General features: G+C 37.5%; 1 protein-coding gene across 3 annotated transcripts in view; it reads left to right on the plus strand.

Annotated features, from left to right (window-relative positions):
- LOC139810662 (phospholipid phosphatase 1) overlaps positions 1-20,057 on the plus strand; it is a 30,424-nt gene extending 10,367 nt beyond the window's left edge. For 2 of the 3 annotated variants that reach the window (XM_071774414.1, XM_071774416.1), the window contains exons 2-6: positions 1,540-1,702; positions 14,183-14,337; positions 14,894-15,114; positions 15,838-15,958; positions 16,510-20,057. In XM_071774414.1, the coding sequence (XP_071630515.1) occupies positions 1,540-1,702; positions 14,183-14,337; positions 14,894-15,114; positions 15,838-15,958; positions 16,510-16,890 (1,041 nt within the window). In that variant the 3' untranslated portion in view covers positions 16,891-20,057. Of the gene's footprint in view, positions 1-1,539; positions 1,703-10,924; positions 11,185-14,182; positions 14,338-14,893; positions 15,115-15,837; positions 15,959-16,509 lie in introns of those variants that run through there. The other variant, XM_071774415.1, reaches the window with a different exon arrangement.
- The last annotated feature ends 4,210 nt before the right edge of the window (positions 20,058-24,267 follow it).

Consider the following 24,267-nt stretch of genomic DNA (forward strand, 5'->3'; position numbering starts at 1 on the left):
TATATACTATGACCGGAGTAGGCCGTGAAAGAAAGCCGTAGATCCAACAGGTGGTCGAAATAATTTCTTTACGACGTTGGTGGCAGGAAATTTAAAGGCAATGTTTCTGTTCTTTGAGAACGATAGTGATTCACGTGCGTAACGACTGCATTTTCGTCTTTGTGCCGCTACAAGGTACCTTATTTATATACGCGACTGTTTCTCAAGATTTAGAAGGTACCTACAATCAAATACCGTTCAACCTACACGTATTTATTTTCACAAGCATGCTAAAGTATCTACTTCAATAATTTTGATCAGTATTCAAAATAAAACTTGGTATATCTATTTATTGCTCTGGCCGTTTCATATAAAATGAACAATTGTGAATATAAATCTTGTTTTCCTCATTTTGAGAACGAACAACATTCTTTCAAGTTTTATAGTATAATTTAAGGTATATTATACTATATTAAAATAGTATATGTGTGAATAAAATATATTATGCTGTTTAAAATACTACTAAAATTTTACGTTTAAAATTTTAGATTTTTTCAAAAACTCCGAAGTTTTCTCACGCTGGTATAATTGTGCGAAAATTGATATTCATGTTAATGTAAGTAAAGCCATCGTTTCGTGATATCGCATTAGAACATTTAGATATAACAAAGCTTAATGTTTGGGGGCGACAAGTATGCCAAGGGCGGCTAGAAGCTGTTAAGAGGTTGGTTCCTGTTGGACGTTCAAGTAGCGTGATAGAATTTCCAACATCTGCGATCTGTTAACCGCTGTTATTAGCGACAAAAACATTATTAATATATTTCCCAATATCGTTTAACGATTTTTAATACGCAAGCCATGATAAAGAAAATTATTGCGCTGCTCTCGTTAGCGATAACACCGATTTAGCGATAATACGGTCAACGAAACGAGTTGCTTTATGTTTTCCGACGAAGCGTAATTCGATTAAGTTGTCGTGTTGTCGAAACGATCCGTTGACAAGGGTACAAGGGATCACTTTACGAAAAACGCACCGCCACGTTAAAAGAAAAAAAAATAACTCGCTCGCATCTCGCGCGACTGCAGTTTGCGGTGGAAAACCGATGCGACCGGTATATCGCGGATCGGCATGTAGCAACACTCATGTATCATGTTATTCAATCCGTCGACACACGTACCTACGCGTCATCGGCGTCGTTAACAAAACTTACCCCATCTTTTGGACTTCGATATAAAGTCACATAAGCGTGACTTCAGCGGTAATAGTTTACTCGATGTATTATAAATCGTAATCAAGCCGGCCTAAATCTAGATAGTGCACCGAGAGTAGGGAAATTCGAGATATAGGATTACATAATGCTATTATCTATTATATAATAAAATATAATATAAAGCATGATATTTCGGAAGAGAATGCGCGCGCTGTTAACTAATCTATGTATTACTGCGTCTTACGTTTCGTATTTTTCATATATTTCTGGCAGTGTGTGTTTAGCCTGTGTCAATCTCAACACAAGTAACGTGTGTCAATCTTTCAACAAATTCTTTTTTTTTTTTTAGAGATCCACAGAGCAGTTGACGAGGTGCAGCACTGTAACGTTGGCGGAGGAAACCGTGGAGGACATCAACAACATAACGGCGTCCCGCACCGAAAAGATCATGAGTGTTTGCAGAAAAACGTTACGCTGGATATACATGGTGGATCTGGCCCTGGCGTTGGGAAGTAAGTCCCGGATTCTTACCGTACTTGAACTATCTCTGATCTCTGCGATTTAAGCAGTACTCCGTTTTCAGAATTTCGATATAGTCGATTCCCCAGTTTACTCGTTTTTAAAGCGTTCGAGAATTCTTGATAAGAATTTCGAAAAGAGTTCTTAAGCGCAAAAGATAGGGATCCGAAAAGATATAGATGACTAAAAATCTTATAATTTAAATCGATATTCTGATTAAAATAAAAAAATGTCGTGAGATCAATTTCCAAATAATGAAAACGTAAAGTTGGCGTCTCGTTTCTTTAAATTGTTTTTTGCTTTTAACTTCGACAGTTCTTTTTGAATTGTGTTGGGCTACTTTAGAACTCTCTTTGGAAAAGAATCAGAACTAACTAATTAATAATTATATTACAATACAATAATAAAATTTAAAAAATGGAATATTAATTTTACAGAGATACAAACTCGATATAACGGAAGATAATAATTACTTTTCTCGCATTTATGTCGATCTATATATATTATTTTGTTCTTTGCTTATCCTTGTTCGTCTCGATATCCATAAAATTCGTTATCTAACAAAAATTACGATGAAAGAGGAAAAAAGTCATCTCAAGAGAATTTGTGTATTATTTATGCAGCAATTCCACAAATATTCAAGTCGAGTTTATTTGCTCTCTTCCGCGTGGAAGAGACTAATTTATTATTTTTTCGGCAAAAGCTTTTAATCGTTCCTCCTCAGTATTTCATTAATTAAGAAATTTCATCAAACGCGAGTAGGCGCGCGCTTTACGAAATTCGCGATTAAAGATTGCGGAATTAATCATTTTGTCACGTAATTCCCGTAAATTGAATTTTGAAGTTTCATTTATTGTGCGTTCCTGCCGTGAATGTAATTTCACGTTTGCACCGAAATTCCATAAAGTGAGCTCGAGGATTATCCGCATACCTATATGTATTTGACAATTTTCAGATTTTGATACTCTCGGTTTCGCTATGAATCCATAGCATGGTTGATTTCTCTCAGAAAAGACTCGCGCTATCGTTGCCCTTTTATCAGACATATATCCTTCTCACGAATAGGAAATTTCAAATTGAATTTTGCGGTTACTTCCTCGATGCAAGTCATACTGCCTACTCCGTCTCTGATAGCCAATTTGCCGAATCTAGTATTTAAAGCCCATTTCGCTAATTGAGCGCGGCATGGCTTTTATTAGCCCCATAAATATTCGTGACCGGCGAATGTGCATGTCTTTACGCCCGACACGGGAGGAAGTGTTAGCTTGTTAACTGGCGCGTCTGGCGTTATTGCATTAGCAAGCAAACCGTGAATAGTCGGAAGTACATGCCGCGCATTCTTCCTGAACAGCTAAAAGCGCGAAACTTCGCGGAAACTGGCGCGCTGTTATGGTTAATTTAATCGCGAGCATTGCATTCTGGCTGGCAACTATCTCGTTTATAAAATTGTGAGCTAACTTTCTTCTCGATTGAAAAAACATCAAGAGATATATTTATATTTATAAACGAGGAGAAGTCATAAAATAGGAAAGTCGAATGAAATGTAAATAATATAATCTTATTATTGTTTTATATTTTCCAAAAATTTATTTTTTGGACTATACTCGTTGCTTTATATTTTATAATGCTTTTATAAAAAATGAAGAATTCTTAGATCTATTTTTCTTTTATTATTTATTACACTTGACGATCTTTTTTGTTATAGGATAACTAAATTGAATTTAATTAATACTTTTAATACTTTAATAATTTTATGTATCGATAAAAAGAGAGGTAAAGCTTTTGCATCTATCGAGATTTAACTTTAGATTCTCGGTCACTTCTAATCAATCGTTATTCGATACGTCAGACGAATCACAGACGCAGAATAGAAACGCGAGAATCGAATTCTGACCGAGGTGGCTTGTCTCTCTTTTTTCCTCTTTGTTTTTTTTTTCTCCTGTCGCTTATGCGGTACGAGTGCAGTCTTTTGCATGGGAGCGCATTCGCCGAGGGTGAAACCACGCGTGTAATGAAGCCTGACAGGGAAACCACGAACTGTGTAATGCAATATTACGGACGAGTGTTTGACTAGAATTTTTACGGGTGTGCCGCTTTGTGTAATGCAATATATTACGGGCGGGTGTTTAATTAGAATTTTTACGAGCGTGTCGCTTTAAATACCCCTGTGCATCTGTCGCGTAATGATGGCAATGAGCTGCACGATCTCGCGTTCTAAGCACCGTATACGTGCGACAATACAAGCGTATACGAATGTTATTTAATGAGCCAAGTCTCTCTTATATGTAGAAAGAATATCCAAGATAACGAACATGATAAGACTAATATTCATTTCGAACGAGTTATAATCAAAGTTGACTATCTTGCGTATGCATTTACTGAGATTTATCTTTACGTAAGAAACTAAAATATACTTATCTTGATAAGATGTCACCATGACTGATGAGATGTTGCAAAAAGACGGCGAAAAGTAAAAAAAAAACAATAAAATTTACAATTAGATAAATTTCCTTTTCACGCATGCATATCTATAGTGAATTATTTTAAATTAGATTTATTCGATCTTAATGATTCTAATTTGACAAGAGTCATGTCCATATAATTAAGTAAAAATTAAATAAGTTAATTTTAGATTAATGTTATTCCCGGTGATGGGAGGAAGGGAGGGATGACTGAACTTCTTTATCCTCTTCTTCTATCCCCGTGCCGACTTAATCACATGCATGTCTCGTGGATGAACTCTGCGCAGATTTTCGCAAGAGAAAGAACGGAAAAGAGGAAGAAGGAGAAAAATATGTATCCCGAAGTATGAAACAGGGCTTTAACCTCTTAAACGATTACGACGCAGCCATGTATGTCACACTGGTGGCTGTTGTGTTCTCCCCCGCAACGTTTGTGGCTTACAGATGTGTGCCACTCTCATCGCCCGTTCCTCTCCGGCTCGCACATATGCAGCGAGCGTGACACGCACGGTTAGTCAGGCACGGATTAAGGAGAACTCAAGGCTAATTTGAGTTTAGGGATCGTCCTAGGGGCGTAAATGCCGTAAATGTGCCCGCGCACACGTACGACGCCGGACCACGTGGAAGTTAAAACGTTGTCCGGTCCATCTTTTTGATCACGAGACCGATGCTGGATCGTGCGATTTAACGGTCGTCCGTAAGCACGCGAGATCCGCGAAATGGAAAATTATATAACGAGCTACTGAATTATAATTTTTTGAATATTAACTGAGAAAAGAGTGACCTCTCCGATAAAATGTGTTACAAAAATATGATTACAAATATAATCAAATAATATTCATGGAATATAAGATGCATACTTATAATCGTTGAAATAATTATTAGAATAGCGAAATATGATAATATTGGTATTGCTAGATAATAAAATCAATAAGAAATGTTGGTACTTCGATGATTTCAAAGCCGCAGCTGAGCATATATAAATATATTAATACATATTACATATAATTATATTAATACATATACATAATATTTTTTTATATTATGATTAAATTTTTAGAAGAACATTTTCAACGGTGTATCGTGTTAAGGCATTTCACTGTTTCCCGGCTTACATAGCTACACGCTGAAATGCATTAGGAATGAATCACGATACATGTTGCAATTCTCTACTCGTCTACTCATTTTTCCCTCCGCCGCGATGAGATATCTCTCGTCGCGAAAGTGTGACAAAGGGCACTTAATTTCCGTAATTTGCTCGTCTCGTTCATCTCTATATATGTATATGTGATAGCAATAGTCACTCAGCACGAAAGATCAAGGCTGCCACGAATCCGGAGATGCATCACAAAGAAAAAACAAGGGTGACATTTAATCAGGTTGGATATTTGATTCCCGATCGAGTTTGTTTGCTCCTACTTCGAAGATGATTCATTCGCTGTGAGCAAATTTAATGAGTTTTATCTGTCATATAAAAATGAGAAAAAAGATGACACGCACATTTACACGTATATTCAACAGAATATATTCCGATTGTTCAAGTGTGACTGTTTCGTCGATTTAGTAATCGATAAGGTCCTTTTTCAACGCAAAGAGAAATACGCGCGTGAAACATAATGTGATTTATTCCAATTTCGCAGAATTTATTTCGACGAAATTTAATTATTCATAGTGACGCAGAATATTTTCCGTGACTTGATAAGATGAGTCAGGCCAAATTTACATATAAGATAAATAGGAAAGTCGTCAATTTCAGTTTGCGTAGTGCTTCGTTAAATTGTTAAATTAACTCTGACAATTTTGAGTCCATATCATCACGTCATCAACGTCACGTGGAATTTAAGCGCGTTTATTCTCGATTCTTTAGATTTTACCAATATCTAAACAAAATTTTATATAATTGACGCTGTGATATTGCTTTATGTTATACGATAATATTATAACAAAAAGTTATATTAAACATGTATATTAAATTATATGTATTAATAGAATAATCGATAAAAATTTGCTATTGATTTACGCGAGAATTACAAGACTTGGCACTGCTTTTTCATTTACATTTTATTTCCATTCGATTTTATGTTTACAACGAATGTGTTTACAGATGATTTAGGCATACCAATTAGTATTCTATTATTAATTTTTTGTTGCTCAGCTGATACTGACTTTTACTGCGCAACTTATCTTATGCATAACTTTATTTCATAATGTACATGCAGCGTAAATTGTAAAATATTCTAAACTAAAATGAGATTCAGACGTTTAACTCTACATTATTCTCGCGAGTTCTTTAAACATAATTACTCGCGTGGGGTGCATTACATCCTAATATTATATCTCAATTTTCATTGTTCTCTTTGATGATTTACAATCTATAAAGGTTGATAATGTTCTATATATCTTCTAGATAAAGATAAGCTCAAAAATTATTCTTTAATTGAAAAACAATTTGTGCATTTAATCGAAAAAAAAGTTTTACTCCGTGAATTTAGTAGATTCCTAAGGCTGGAGTGTATTTTATACTCCATGCGAGTAAGGGTTAATTACATCTTAATTAATTTATAAAATTATTTATAAAAAATTTATGGCTTTGAAGTCTGATTATACTTGTGAGGTTGTACTTGATTATTCTAGAATCAAAGATAAAATGCGTAAAAAGGAAATGTTTATCCAAGAAATAAATAAAATGATATATATCAAATTCATCCTTAAGTAATTAAAATCGCCGAGAAAGATTCTGCGAAACACGAAAAAGGGCCGGTTGTTCTAACCTGTTGGTAAACAAACTAATAGTTAAATCATATGTGTCTTTGTTTTTCCTTTAAATTAAACAAGGATAGACATATGATTCTATTGGTTAGTTTACCAATATGTTGGAACAACCGACCCTAAATGAAATTATTCACGTAATCATCAATCACTTTGTTAGCACTTGTCAAAGTATGAAACACTCACGATTATTTATACGTAATTAAATACATGTGTTGACATGTGATTACCACACGAAGTAATACACATCGGTACAAATTCGCGGCATGTTGCGATTTCTTTCATTCTTTGACGGCAAATTGATAAGAAATTCTGCATAAAGCGAATAAAATTGCTATTTTTTTTTTAATATATAAATTCAAAATATATAATCTCTATATATATAATGAGAATTTACAATTTAATGGAATATGAGAATATTAACTTAATAATCGCCTTAAAAAAAATGGAAACCGATAAATAAACCGATTTTATAGATGCGTAAAAAAATTAGTCATTTTCAAGGTAATAAACGATGCAACGATATCATGTTGTATTTAATGTCACACTATGTAGAAACGGCATATTTTATATTATTTATAATGATAATATACAAGCCGTAAAATGTTTTTATAAGTCGCGCTTTGGAGCGTCACGATCGTTCGTGTCACTCGTTTTTTTTTTCTTTTTTTTTACGTAAGCGAAAATCGTAATTATCACGTGGTACTCAGCGTGTGTGGTAGCGCATTATTTTTTTTGTGCCTTGCGCGACTAATTGGATTATACGCCGAACGTGCGCGTTTTATCTAACGACAAAAAAGGTTACGAGCGACACGTGGCGGGCGCACTCACGCTTGACGGAGCCAAAACTTATGAAGCTTTCCACGTGGAAAACGTACTCCAAACCTACAGATAAATCGTCGTTTTTTTTTTAAGCATTATGAAGATTTCTGAGTAATTTGGTTAAAGAGAGACTTTAAAATTTTTTGGAGGATTATATTATCGGTCTCATCGTTTATCTGTTTTACGTGTTTACGACTAAAGTTTAAATTTACAAATATTTAAAAAAAACCACAGACTATTAAGAATTTTTATTTGTACAACATATAATCATTACATCATTTTTCAAAGCAAAGTTTGAATAAACTTAAATTACTATAATAGTGAACAGCGTATCTACTCGTTGTATCGATGTGACTTATCAAATTACATTGCATGTGTAAATACATATGTGTTGTATGAGACTGCCTAAGAAATCTAAATAATTTGATCAGTAATCTTAAGACCTTTCAAAGTTCTAGTGGAATTCTGAAGACTTCAGATTAATAATTAAATTATTTAAATTTATTCGATTTATATACAAAAATACACACACATATAACATTGGCTAAAAACATTTTGTGTGTTCCAATATTATCTCTGTTTAGTGGTATCTTCGCAAAAAAAGCGAATTTTACATCTGCTTTGCATTCTTTATTTCAGTTCACTCAAGTCCTTACTGTGATCTTTGTTCTCTTATATGCTATGTATTATGTATATAAATTTTTGTACGAAAAAGAGAAAGCGAAAGTTTATGTATTTTACCTACGATAACTTATCTATTGCACAATGTCATTGAGTTGTCACTTTGCTAATCATATATCATTAGAAAATCCTGTACGCAATCTAAAGTAACCACAATGGAAATCCCTTTGCGGTAGGACATGCGGTACGGAAACAACAGCATTAGAATGAATAATCTGACATATACTTCCTTGTGTTTTTTTTTTATTGACATTTCCTATTCGAATGCATCATAGTTGTGATACGAGGCTTCCGTATGTCGTTCGTACTAATTTTAATGGAAAATCTACCTTTTGTATTTTTACGATGTCTGCATAGAGCATTCCATACACTTTATATCAGGTACTGTCTTTTTCGAATTTATAAATTTTACAATTGCAACAAATGCGAGCAGCGAATCGATAGACGCATTATACACCGTCAACGTTTTAATAAAATTACAGATGCGTATATGCGTTGACGCGTATATTGCATAATTTACCTAATATAGAATTATCATTCAGATAATTGACTAAACCATGTTGTTCGCTTCACCGAACGACTACGTTATTAATATTATTCGCGTAACCCTACCCACCGAGCCAATATTCCTGAGTATCTAATATTTATGACCGGTTACATTGAAATTTGACTAAATTTGGTTTCTCTAGCGTGTAATATACACAGCCTAATATAGAAATACGAGATGCATAATATACAACCTTGGTTAAATTATTAGGCACCCTTATAATCAATATATGCTGTACTGAATTTAATATCAGGGAAGATTTCTGTTGTTTAAAAGTTGTTTACTGGAGCGTTTATTAATTATTATTATAAATGTGTTAATTTTTTTATTTCTTTTAAAAATAGATAAATGCTATTTTGAAAAAACTTTGTTTTAATAAAGTGCTTAATAATTTTGGCTGTACATATCCTAATTCGGGAAAAATTTTTTTACATATAATTATATATAAAATATGTCCGTATATGTTTTCTTTCTCTCGTATAATCTCCTCGTTCGTACAGATAAAAAAAGTAATAAGAAGAAAAATTATAGAAAACAATTAAAAGAATAATTTTTGCGTTGTTTCTTTACAAAAAAACAAAGTTTAAGGAAATAAAAAAATTGCCTATATATAAACATATAATTATATATAAAATATGTCCGTATATGTTTTCTTTCTCTCGTATAATCTCCTCGTTTGTACAGATAAGAAAAGTAATAAGAAGAAAAATTATAGAAAACAATTAAAAGAATAATTTTTGCGTTGTTTCTTTACAAAAAAACAAAGTTTAAAGAAATAAAAAAATTGCCTATATATAATCATATACATATATATGTAATAATTATATATATAAAATATAAGAATATATAATTTAATCGCAATTTTATTTGTTGTAAAAAACAATGCAAAAGATTATTTTTCTTATAATATATATGACGAGCGAACAGAGATTATACAAGAGAGAGAAAACATATGCGAACATATTTTATATATATATAATTATATATAAAAAATTTTTTCCCGGAAATATGCAAATATGAGATATATTTCTTATACTAGGATGTATATTATACGCGAGATTAGACCTATAGTATCCTAAATAAAAATACATTGCGTATATGTACAAGTCCTAATATAGAAATTGAATTTCCTCGAGGAGAATCACATTATAAAATTTTTAAACATTTTACCGTATTTTACACTAAATGGTTTATATTTATTTATATTTTGTAATAAAATATACTACCCGAGAAAATATCTTACCCGAGAAAGAATTCGATTTGAAATGTATTCTTCAGAAAATTTCTCGCTAAAATTAAGGTTGCGAGTTCTCTGCTCTGTTTTGTTCGTAAATCGAATTCGCATACATATCGATAAGTGATATACACTGTTAAATTCGTAGTGTTAAATTATGTTCCATTTGTGTCATTTTTAACCATTCTTATAAGTCGCCATTCCTGTTCAAAATATTTCGTTAATTTAAGTAAACTGCAGTAGAGTTAAAATTTAAAATAGTATCTTACTGTTTTGTGTCAAAATAATTGATTTCGACACACATGATGGTTAAAAATAACAAAATGTTATTTAACTTAAGGTTCAAGATCAATAAAAGGTTTAAATTAAATAATATTTTGTTATTAATTTAAGGTTTAATAACAAAATGTTACTTAAATTAAGGTTATTGGTTTAAATTTCATTTTTTAACATTTAACAGTATATATATATGTATATATATGATGCACAACGGACGAGTCTACATACATAATACGAATTATAGATCCGAATCAATCTTTTGTCTCTTCCCGCTACTTTTCCCCACTGCTCCGAAAGGAGGAAATTGTTTTCTCGTGTGCAGCGATTGGAATGTGATCTCGCGCGTATCTCGATTGCGCACGCGCGCTAAATCACATTGACGACAACGTGACGTGCGACATCACGACATGCGAGGATGCGAGCGCCTCGGTGGTCAGAACCGTTCGCGTGACGGACGAGCGAACGAGCAGTAAGTAACGTCGCGGTGTCGTCGAAAGGACGTTTCCTTCCTGCCGCGGGATGCGCGATCGTCCGCTCGTCGGAGAACGATGCACCGTCACGAGGAAAATCCTTCTGTCGCGAAGGAAGAAAAAGGACAGATAAGAGAGAGAGCCGTCGAGAGACGAAGGATGACGCCGCGTCTGCTGATCAAGTGGTCTCGTCGCAATCACTTTGCCGTTGGTGCGTACGAGGCGGGGAAAAAAACGTAGAATTTTCAATATACGTACGTGAGAGATAAAACGCTCGTCATACCGCGCGCGCGTTATCTGATTACAAATTTATTCGATCGTGCTGCAATCGCGACTTGGCTTGGGACGCGTTCCAAAATGTATTCGACAGTACACATAACGTGAGCTATATGTTAGATTTTCAGCGCATATCGCTGTACGCTTCGGAACGCGTCATTCAATCTTGCGCGCTAATTCCGGAAGATGAGCTTCATGTTCGCGACTGACGTGGACGAAACGCAGAGAATGGTCCGTCTTCTCAGTTCACTTTTATCGATAAAAGCGCGCTTTTATCTATGAAATGCTATAGTATATGTAATGTATGAAGTATATGAACGTATGAGGTATGTGAACGTATACGTAACTATAGCATCTCCAGAAATAAAAGCGCGTTTTTATCGATAAAAGTTAACTGAGAATACGGGCCAATGTTTTCGCCGGTCTGCGGAAAGCATCGGCGGCATATCGGCTTCGCGTTCCGCGAGGCGTTCCGGCTCATTTGCGCGAGCTCCAACCTGCGGCTCCGGAAATCTTATTTATCCTTATGCAACTCGTCGGAATTTAGACGACTCATTTATATAGTGATTACTCATCTCTAGACACAGATTGATTTATCAGAAGGACCGATGATTCTTATCAGAGAGGTCGTCAAACAACGCTTTACCAACATACGCTGAAACGTTTCATCTGTCGGAAGCATTAAACTTGAAGGGTATTAAAATGCGACAAATATAGTAGAAAAAGCTTGGCAAATATTTCCTCCGTTATTATTTTTCTCGATTGGCGCTAAAAATTAATAAGGAAGTCGCAATCTCTCGATTACGCGACATATTCGGTCACGTATGCGATGATGATTCCTGTAAATACGTGAGCTTTTGATTCACATATTAGACTTTGTATTAGTCATATGACATGTACAAGGAAAGCAGGGGTGGCATAACACGCATACTTTTTTAAAAATGATAAATAGGAGTGTCACAAGTGTCCGCGCCGAAATATCATTATGTGTGTGAAACCGTGTTGTTTTAATCTCTGCTATATTCTATCATGCATAAAAATCTTTAGAAAAAAACTATTGTATATTTCAAATCTTAAGGAAAAAGCTATTGTACCTATATTTTATTCATTTTAAATTTTTGGAAAGAAGCTGTTGTATATTCTATCTACAAAAAGTATGATTGGCACCAAGTTTAAGAAAGAATAATAAAATATTTAATGCAAAAGAATTGGCATTGAGCATAAAAAATTGTGTTTATCAGGACATTTAATTCTTTCATTATTATGCTTATCAAAATAACAGAATATTTTGTCCAAAAAATTTGCCAACAAAATATCCATGCGAATGTTTCATGTGGAGAAAGGAGAAGCCGTCTCTCTCTATATATACATATATATACTGGTAGATTATCTTAAATCTACTTTGCACATATATGTATTCACATTTTAAATCAAATTCGTTCTTCATTTAAACTTCACACATGCGCATGAAACATTTGCTTGCATATTTATTTAGCAACGCCAAGTTTTTTGGGCGAAATATCTATTATTTTAACAAGCATAACAATGAAAGAATTAAATGTAGACATAAGACAGTTACGATATACAATCAAATTAGAATAAAATGCCATTTATACGATCCCAGCTTGGATCTTAGTAACCTAATATTATTTCTATGCACGGAAAAAAAAGATGTATCAACAGCATCATTTTTTGTATCAACAATATCAGTGTTATTGAGATAAAATTTATTGATGCAACATCAATATTAATGAACAAAAAACATCAGATAATTGTTTTAATACATTAAATATTTGGTCCAATAATATCCAATTGAATTAACTACATATGTTTGTAGCAGCCCGTGACGTCGACGTTTAATTAAAGCACCTTTATTTTTTTTCCCGTGTGTGTATCTGTATGTTACAGTCAAGTCCGAAACGCGGCATTCTTAGGATTGACTAGTCAATCTTGCGGAACGACCAAGCGTCTTGGTTAAAGCAATTTTTAGGAATAGGCTTGGAGTTGGATTAGTTTTTTTTTTTTTATACAGAGGATGGACTCCGGCGCGGTATTGTACTGTCTATACACACATATCAGCAAATGACTATGAAGACTTTGAACAAGACGCTTGGTCGTTCAGCAGAATTGATTAATCAATCCTAGGAGTGCTCATGTTTCGAGCCTAACATATATAGGTATGTACACATATTTTATAACTTATTAAACTGCGCGTCAATTCTTTGTCGGACTTATAACACAGTTATTGTTGGAACATTAAAATCTCCACCCTTCCCCTAATTAAGTCACTTTCACTAGATCACTATTTTTTGTAATTAATAATAAGATGGGCTGAGGAAATTTCGTAAACTTTTAAAAAATGACTGAAAGATTCTGCCAATTTAAATACTCTTTCAATCAAACGATTTGAATTGGTATCTTTCATAGAATAACAATAAGTACCCAATGTAATATAACAAAAGCAGATATCACCATTAAATTATTCAGAATATATTAATCATTTTCTTCACATGCACAGAGTGCTGATTTAAGTATTGCAGGCGCCAAATAGCGTCATCTCTAACGGAAAAACGATTTTGCTGAATATCTGAAAATTTAGCTGGATAATACAGACCTGAAATAATATTTTTGGACTGTCAAAATATAATTATGTAGGACGTTTGTCAAAACTTTTTGCTGCATCATCATCAACGCTCGAGCGTCTTACATAATTATTTTGATGGTCCAACAAAATTATTTTCAAATCTGTATCTAGCTACATTTTTAGATACTTTTTGCAAAACCATTCTTTCATGTATAAGGTCAATATTCTGACTTGCGATTAGGTTGTAAGTTATTTTCCAAATATTGTATCTCAGAGAGTTGTAATCTCTCCTAAACGGAATAAATTGTTACCTGTCTGTTCTGATTCGTGATTGTTTATTACATTTTAGTAACCGTACTCCTGGCGATTCTGGAATTCAACGTGGTACCATACCAGCAAATAGGCTTCTTCTGCAATGACCCGAAGATCTCGTTCAAATTCACAGGCGACACAATCTCCATGGCCCTATTGATAGGCTTCAGTATAGGCCTGCCTTTAGTAGTGGTAAGTATTCTTGTTTCTCGTATTTTTGCTCTCTATGCTAAACTGAAAAAACTATTATTGAAGCTCTGTATAAGTCATCTATTATACTTGAAGCTGACTACGTTTTATGCAATGCTACTTCAACCAGATATTACGATACATTTACATTTTCTTTATCATATGTAAGTCATGTAAGTCATGTTGGAAATGTAAATTAGTCTCGATAAAATCGACGACTGTATGTCGTATAATATAATTCTTATTCTTTTCTAAAATGTTGCGCTCTGTAAACGCTCATAAATTTTGAATTTATTTCTTGTCTTGGAACTGAAAAGTTCCATGCAAGAATCCAGTATAAGACCATTGAATTATTTATTAATAAGAAAACTAAAAGAAGATAGATGTATCTCCTATATATTTCAATAATCTCCACTCCGAAACGAGTGGCAGTATGCAAAAAAAAACAACAATTTACTCTGACAGAGAAAAGGAGATCCGCATCTTTCTTTCTCGATTCAGCTCGGTTAAAACGAGTCAGCTCGAGAGTAATATTAGGATTCTTTTTGGTCGATTTCAGATATGGATCGTGGAATACGTCTGTTATCCCGCCGACAGTTACGAGAGCGCGTCGTGTTACGGCACCCGGGGTAGACAGATCTGGCGTTGGTACGGCCACTATGGCGCGGGGATTACGACGCTCACGCTCGTCTGCGAGATCATGAAACTCCTGATCGGCGAGCCGCGGCCGCACTTTCTCGACACGTGCAAACCGCGCGAGGCGGACAACTGCACCGATGAGTAAGCACACCGACCCTCTTCTACCCGCTTCTTTCTTTGTCCCGGCTGGCTTGCCATCTAGGCCGAATCGGGTCGTCCTTTATGTCGTCGGCGCGTAGGTAGCCTGGTGGACGCGAATGGTGGTGTTCGTGGGCATTGTACCCGCGACACGGGCTCCGGCAAAGAAATACGGAAAAATACGCATGCCAGGCACCTACGTATAAGACGCGATAATTGCGTAAGTCTTCAGCAATGCCGAGATTGCTGAGAAATATAACACGAGGAGCGGACTTATTATTCACGCTCTATCGCAAAATGAATCGACAGCTTATTATCTTTTTTTACCAGAAAGATTTTAAAAAATGTAAAACAATAGAGTGTATGTATTGTACATTGTATATGTTAATCATAGCTAGAAGATAATATATATTTATCAATCGCGAGGAAGGTAAACTTACTCGCTGCTACATGCGGTCGGTTACATAGAGTTCTATAACACGTTCAATCAACGTACTTACCGGATTATCCCATCTGTTTATATAATATTCAAAAATATCCTCACAGTAAAATAAAGTATCCATTTGTCCATATATTATTAGTAAAATTGAGATGGAAGCTGTATCAGAATTTTGTTCGAAAAATATCACTCCGAATTTTCTAAAAACGTTTTACTTTAAATATTATCCTAATCCGTGCCTAATCCGAGACAACAAAAACAATGACGTTTCCGATTTTTGTTTGTAGATACGTTAGTTCTTACACGTGCACGAATACCGAGTTCTCCAACTGGTTCGTCAATGACTCCAGCAAATCCTTCCCCTCCGGTCACTCAGCTCTTTCCGTCTACACGAGCATCTTCTTGGTGGTAAGAATTTGAGAAAATTTTCTTTTACAACGTAAAAACTTAACGATAATCATTCTTTTATACCGTTAAAAAAATCGGGAAAGCAGAACGTCCAATTAATTTATCCGTATAAAGCTCGGCTGCCGGTTGGCAATACAGAGAACTGCGGTGTCGGCATCGAGTACTTCCGTCCGGTATCGATAGTCAGTATCTAAACGACGGAAAAGAATCCGCAAAAAAATCCACCGGCGGCATATCGATTTTCATGGAACGGATGCGCGCGACGGATGGACGAATGCGAGAGAGCCGCGAAATTTCTCGAAAACGAACGTAACTCCGCTTCTAAATAAGAAAGAAGGAAGAGAACAAAAAAACAAAGCGCTCGGATAGAAGATATATTACGGATCGGTTTCTTCTCGCTTTTCTTTTCTCACCGCCGAATAAAAATATATAATTATATAATGATACGAGAATAGAACCAGTCGTGCAGATGAATAATATTAATACGAGAGTTCCGTTTTTTTTTTCGTCTTGTAAAAACGTCTTCACTTTTTTGTCGCATCCGCGTACAGTGGTACCTGCAGAACCGTCTGCCGAACCGGACGTTGTTTCTGAAGCCGTGGCTGCAGTGCCTGATGGGCATGTGGGCCGTTACGTGCTCGATGACCCGAGTGGGCGACAACCGGCACCACTGGTGGGACGTTCTCGCCGGCGACGTCCTCGGGCTTCTGTTCGGCCTGTTCGTCGTGACGGTGCCGTGCGGGCACTTCTGCCTCGAGCGCACCGCCGCCGCCGTCGCGGCGACGCACGCCCTTAACGAGCCCCTGGAGAACGGCCAGATCGGCGGCTACGACGTGCGGCGCAAGCAGAGCGCCAAGAAGCTGCTCAATCCCGCCGTCGTCGACGTCTCGGAGGGCCGGGAGATGAAGGACATCACGACCTGGAGGGAATGAGCGCGACACATTCACCTAGACGATAAGAGAGCGATTTCAAGGGGCATATATGGAATCGCGTCATTCGTCTCGGAAAAGATCGAATCACTCGTCCGTTCCAAAAATATAGGTATATTTTCGCTGTACCTGATTTTTTTTTAAGTAATAATAATAATAATAACAATTTTACCGAGTACAGTATATAGTCGTAACGTGTCGTACGTAAAGGAGCAGAAGTATAATAAAAAGTTGCATACTAACGAGCGAGGGCAATGATACCGCTTTTACACCTCTATGATACTAAAGTTCCAAATATGAACATCTGAACTTGAAGTTTTACCTTCGTGCATATGAAGGTAAGACTTAAAAGACAAAGCAGAAATACTAAAAAAAAGATACTCTAATAATAGTATAATAATAAAAAAATGTTTAAACCAGTGACGTCAATATAAAAATAAGTATTAACTTGTTTTGGCTTAATGCTTTTTAACCTTTAACACTCTCTTAGCTTAAATGATGTACATATATACAAAGTATGCAAACACATATATACGGGCGTAGATACGCACACGTATTTCTAAATACATTCTGTACAGAAGAATTATACATAGATAGAGAGAGGGGTAACGAAAACAAATAATAATAGAATATAATAAAGATAAATGTAGATATAAAGTAAGAAATAACACGAAATGATAATAAATAAAGTAAATACATCAGAACTGTAAATGAAAAATGATAGGTATTAGGTATATAGAGAAACAGCTGATTTAAAGAATGGGAGAGAGATGAGGACAAACGAGTATCAGGAAGTAACGAATTACAATATTTCACCGCGGTATAAGTATAGGCGCGCATTTATGCAACAAACCCGGCTGCATCGCGGCCATTGATAAATGAGCGATAACGGAATGAGACAGCGACAGAATAGCTCCGTACGATTGTATCGATGCTGGCAAATGGCCCTCGCGTTTCCCAAGAAATAAGGATTTCGGAGTAACGTCCTTTCCGAGGCGATTGATTCGATCAGGAGGGGAGGGAGGAATGTGTAACATGCGAGCTCTTAGTGGTGGTTTTCCTCGAAGCCGCGATCGAATGCCGGAACGCACGAGATTTATTTTCGTATTAACGTACAAATTGCTCAGTACGAAATAGTGAGTACGAGCGTTTTACATTCCACTGGAAAAAAGAGGGGAAAAAACAAGAAATGCACATATCAGAGTCACGGATGCATCGATCGCGAGAGGTTCTTCGCACATCGATGCAGGTGCGAAGTGTGACGAGCTATAGGGTCGGAAGAACGCTCGCCAGGCGATCCGCGCGGAACTGCCTATCACCGACTTGCACCGATCCGATATATAATGTAAGAAACTCGCGGGGCTTACAAGTATCGAGCCAATTAATCGCACGGGATGATAATCCAATGGGGGAGATAACTTAGTAATCGTCCACCCGAGATATTTAATCTCGCCCCCTTCTCATGCCGACTTCTCTCTCTCTCTCTCGGCGTCTCAAATGCTCCGCTCGTTCTTATCAGTAATTTACACTTCCGCTCCCGCGGTTGATTACATTATTTAAGAACACTGTAGCTTTAACCTTCTGATGCACTTTAAACGCGAACGGAGCCCAAAACGAGGGCAAAGTCGCGCGTAATTTTGTATCAAACGTATATGTACAATTTTGTAACGTGGTGAAAATTCAGTTGTTTTAATTTTTATGTCACGTAACGCACGATTTTTAAGCGAAATGAAAAATCTCCGAATTGAATAAAGTCAGGAAGATTGAGTCAGAGAATAATTGGAGCCGAGAGAATAATTGGAAAATAAGTCTCGTTGGGCGGAAATTATAATTTAGGTATTCGCGTAATATTTAATATTTTCGTAGGATAAGAATTTTTGTATTCACATTCCATGCGCAGCTTTCAAGTGTACATACTTTTAATGTGTGTTTGCGAAAATATTCTTCTTTTTTTTTTTAATTTATTTACGCGCGAGCGAGGGATGGAGGAGTAACAGTGAGATTTATACATTATTACAAAAGAAGTGCCTTTATACGGATGCTCGGAAAGGAGCATGTTTTATAAACAGTAGTATTATTTACAGTTACGTAGTATAATTTTATTGTCTCGTTTTATCACCTTCAGACCTTAGAGGTGGACGTTAATACGTCGCTAATGGAACGTTCTTTTTTTTTATCGCGTACGGAATAAATTTTCACATCGGCCTTTTTAATCGGTGAAAAGTTATTAGATAAGAACGCATCCTTTTCGACGAGCCTCGTGCTCCAATACCTTCCGCAATGGTATTGAACAAACGTATGTGCACGCAGGGAACACGAAGTGTTCGTCTGTCGAAGTTATGGACCATAAATACAAGTAGTGTTTATATACCACGATGCAGCCACGCGGACGGATGATGGTAAGTTACGCGAAATTGAAGTGATTACGTCGTGCGCGCGAGTGCGCTTTAACGCTGCCGATTGTTATTCTTACAACGTACGTCTTATACCGCCGTAAGAAGCGTGTTATTTAATGCACCTGCTGATTTCCGCCACTGTCTGTAATCGCGGGTGCTGTACATATATCGTAGAGAATATCGTATTTTTAAAGAGAGCGAACGCGGCGCCAGTCGTAAGAGACTCCGGGATTGTAATTACTATGTGTAATTTAATTAGCCTATATGCGCCGACCTTCCGCGCGATTGTGATACGTCTCGCGATCGTGTACGCACGTGCGCGTGTCGCTGTATATGTATGCTCTATACTTACTTTTTACTCAAGATTATTTTTTAAAGCTGTCAGTCCGAAGGCAGCGCCCTTTTTTATGGCCTCCGCGATCATGAAACATCGGAATTTATATATATATATTTCTCCGTAACTAAATCCGAGAATGCTCGTAAGATTACGCTTTCAAAAACCCTTTGGACTTAAAAGTCCCAGGGTGTCCGGGTGAGTGCTCCGAAAGCACGGTGTCCGCGCAGTGTTAAATAGATAATATATAAATTGTATATGGAATGAAAAAAAACGCTTTTTTTATCGCGCTATGCGGCTCGTGAAATGTATATGATCCGGAGAATTCGTTCTGTTATCTTGATACTTTCCATATGTACAAAATAGTATAATATAACTATCGTCTGTCACAAGAGAATAAAATACAAGAGTTAGAAATAAAATGTTTCTTTCCCTCTCGATCGAATTCTCCCCTTGTTCAACCTTACACCGAATGAATGATCGCGCTCCCTTTGAAATCTCCCACGTTTCCTCCCTCGCCCTCGTTTTCCACCCTCGTGTCGTCAAATAAATCTTACAGGACAGCGATCGGTATCCTTAGGCATCGTCGGGAGAGCGACTACTGGACCACCACCGCAGCCCGATGCTAAAACCGGGCCGTGCGAAAGCGCTCTTATTCGGCAGCTTGCAGCGACATCGCCCTTAAATTTTTAATCGCCCAACGAATGCACCAAACAGAATATCACGAAAGCTTCGATCTTAATTTTAACGACGGGCCCCAGTGATTTTCCCTCAGACGAGAGTTTGTCGCGCGGATGACTTTAGGATGTTCGACATTAATTTTAGTAAGCGAGCCACAAATATAAGTTTCGCGAAGAATTATTAGAGCCGGCTGGAAATGTACGGTACGAAAAGGATAAGATTTCATTATCGGTATTGTGTTACAGAAATCTTAATTCGTCAGAACTTTGGAACTTTAAATGTTAAATAATTTTACAGTTATATATAGAGAGAATTGCAATGGTGGAAAATTAAAATTATAAGTAATATGATAGATACGCTATAATATTCTGCATGGCAAATATTACCTTTCCTAGAGAGCATGGCTCTCTATATAGCCATGCTCTCTAGGAAAGTAATATTGTGCTCTAGGCAAGGTAGATTCTGTAAACGAAATCGACATTATCACATATGATTTGCAAATAAATTTGTCATTTTAAACAATTTTATCTTTAAATCATGAACGTCTCTTTTTTATTATAATGAGCTGTCTGGAGAATCTTCATAGTGTTTTACTTCGGATCTGACGCTTCTCACGCAAAATCCAAGACTGATTTCGCACACGAACTGAATGTAACCGTAAAATAGACCTGACATAGTAGAAAAATATCTTTTCATCATTTGTTTATTTCGCAGATAGAGGAGAGAAAGAGCGACTAATCCGTATTACACTCATCTAAGGTAAGTTTAAATCCGCAACTGAAACGCGACCGCGAAACTCGTCGGCAACGAGTAGATCGCGGAAAACCTGTGGCGTTTTCTGCAAAACGGTCCGCACGCGTTTCAAGATACCCCATGAATGCCATCCCCTCCCCGCTCGCCCGCCCGCACCTTTTTTTTTCTCGCACGCCGACGGATGAACGGACGGATGTGCGACCGAAACAACGAGCGATTTAATTTGGTGACCACGCGTATGTAACGCGACGGACGGACGGACGGGCCGAAGCATTTTTTCGTCGGGACAGAGTTCCTCTCTCTCTCTCTCCTTTTTTTCATTCCGTCCCGTCGTTTCCCTTCTCCCTCTCTCTCTCTCGTGCTTCTTTTTTTTTGCTCCCCCGACGAAACAATTGGTTGGGGGATGGAGTGCACGCGGAAGGGCGCGCCGGTGTGGGGTGCTCGAGGCGGGCGCGTGTGAGGGTGGCGGATGAGGAGAACGAGGAGGTAGAGGAGGAGGAGGAGGAGGAGGACCGGGGGTATGGTGGGATGGAGTGAGATTGGCGCGGTACAGAGAGCGCGCGCGGAGGTTGGATGAGAGAGATGAAGTGGCAGATTAACGTCAACCGACGTAGGCCATTCATAACTGGGCTCCACGGCCGCGGCCGTGTGTATGGCAGCGCGCGAACGAGGCGCGCGAGTAGGTACGCGGATACGTTGCACGTACGCACGCACGTGTGTATATCTATATGTGAGCGCGCGCGCGCGCACGGTTGCCGTGTACGAGCCGTGGGGCCGAGCACACGACGATTTATAGAATTGGAAAAACGATATCGGAAAAATAGTAAACTTTATTGATGAATCCCTTCCCGACCTCTAAGCGATATCACAACGAGCGCGAGTCGACCGCATTCCCGCGGTGCTACAGGTGGCATGTAAGCCAATCGACGATTCCCTCCTCTTTCTCCTCCTCCCGCCTCATCCCACCACCCTCCTCCTCCTCCTCCTCCTCCTCCTCTTCCCCCCTCGCGGTACCCCCCTACCCCCTGCCGCTCTTTAACTGATGCTTCCCATCCTTCGCAAAAATGCCTTTGAAATTCGCCGAAATTAAAATCGTCGCGCGAAATACGGCGGCGCGTGCCGCGCGCGGCTCGCGCGAAAACTCGCGATAGCTCGCCCGCGCGGAAGAGCTTCCACTGAGCTCCCTCGGGAACGCTTCTTATTGCTTCTTACACCTGAGTGTCTGAGAAGCGGACGGAAATAGGTTCATTATCAGTTTTCACGCATCTACGCTGTTGTAATGAGGAAGGCAGATTCAATCAGTCAAAGAACGCGATAACTGAATAAGACACTTATAGTTTCGCATAAAATTGCGTTAAAAAGCTTATTTTGAAATTGCTTATACGTATACGAGCTTCAAAACTTGATCGAATTTATCACTCGTATCGTTTATTTAATTTGAAAATGCATATATTCATGATTCTACACCTTTACTGGTTGCTTCTGAAAAAAAACGTGATTTTTGGGCTTTCTTTTTCTCAGACATTAATGCGAATCTCTCTTCGACGATAATGTTGGCGTGTAAGTATATGAAATATTTTAACAGAACTCTGATCGTTTAAGCTCTACCACGTTTCCAATTAAAAACATATTTTTTGGTTTGTGTGTTCTTTTTTTTTACTCCATACAAGAAGATCAATTAACATGCACCACGAAATCAGTATTTGTGCCGGGGCTCTATTGGGCGGTAGCACAATGTCCGATGTAGAGTGTAATCGAGTTCGATACGGTAACCACGGGTGATTTTATTGTTATCGTATTTTGGCGTAAACCTCGTAACCCCGTAACAACGCATTATCGGCGACATCGAACATTGTTACTGCGTGTTCGTCGATAAATAGCGCCTACCGCGTTTTAATCATTTTTGCCTTCTACGCGCGGCTCTCTTTCACCGTATACGTACTGTAGATTCAAATAATCCTATCCGCGCAAAATTCAAGTGTTGTATGTACATACATACATATATGTATCAAGCGTATATCTTATATCGCGAATTGTATAATCTTATCGAAGAATTATTCAAAATTAATAGATCTTCTTTCGAGAATATTGCAAGATTTCACCTCGAATTAATCCGCAAGAATTTAAATAGCTGCCGAAAAATTATTTCTCGGTTAACTTTAATGCAATAAAATTAACTTAAAGCTGCGCCAAGATATCTAATGTCGAGAATTAAGAAATCGCAATAAATACGAACTTCGGCTCTATGCCGATAATTTTCCTCACTGAGAAAAATCGGATCGGATCGGAAAAAATCTGTCACAGGAACCGCGGAAAAACGAAACGGTCGAAAATACCGAGAACGTTATAATGTTTTACGTCCGATTCGACTCCGAAACTCTCAAACGCCTTGCTCATGTATACCTAATGCGGCGTATTTGTTCCGCGTTTGCCGTGTACAAATGATGCGGAACGCGCGCGAGAGCGAGAAAGAGAGTAAAGGGAAAGAGAAACAGACGAATGGCGCGTAGCCCCGGGCGTAATTTCAGAAGGAGCGTGACGCGGAATATAATGAAATAATATCTTCATCCCTGTGTGTGTATGGTGCGGGCATGTGTATGCGTGCGCCGTATCCGCGTTATCAGTCGGGGCCATTTTTCAGAGAGCAACAAAAACCGGAGAAACTTCCGCGGAGATGTATTGCCGAAATTACTTTCCGCGCGCGATAGCGCTCTCGCGCAGCATGCGCGCGTATCCTTAGTCTCGGAATTGACATTTGCGACCGATGCCACGCCGCCGGTCGGGACAAGCCGCGAGGGTTGGTCCCCTTAAAAAAACGAGAAACGCGTAAAAATATACGACTGAAAAGTAGATCAATGAAGATATGCAAAATTATAATAATGCGCAAATAAATAAATCTAAATTATATATATCTCAAAGAATGTGTATTTTACATGACCAACGCGAGTCCTGAGAAAAGCCGATCGGGAAAGAAAAATTTCGGAGAGAGTGAGAGAGAGAGTCCTATAAGGGAGAGATATGTAAACAGAAGTACAGAGAAAAATGTGGCAGGAATAAGTAAAATTTAAGTTACATAATTTATGGAGAGAATTTATAGAAGGTTGCAGAGAGGGAATATTGAACGTTGAGTAACGCCAGTTCTCCGAGAAAGCCATTTTTCGAAAGAAAAAAAAATGGAAGAGTGCAAATATGAAAAATAGATCGGTAAAGGTAATG

The sequence above is a fragment of the Temnothorax longispinosus genome, chromosome 3 (genome assembly GCF_030848805.1).
Source record: "Temnothorax longispinosus isolate EJ_2023e chromosome 3, Tlon_JGU_v1, whole genome shotgun sequence".
Lineage (NCBI taxonomy): Eukaryota > Metazoa > Arthropoda > Insecta > Hymenoptera > Formicidae > Temnothorax > Temnothorax longispinosus.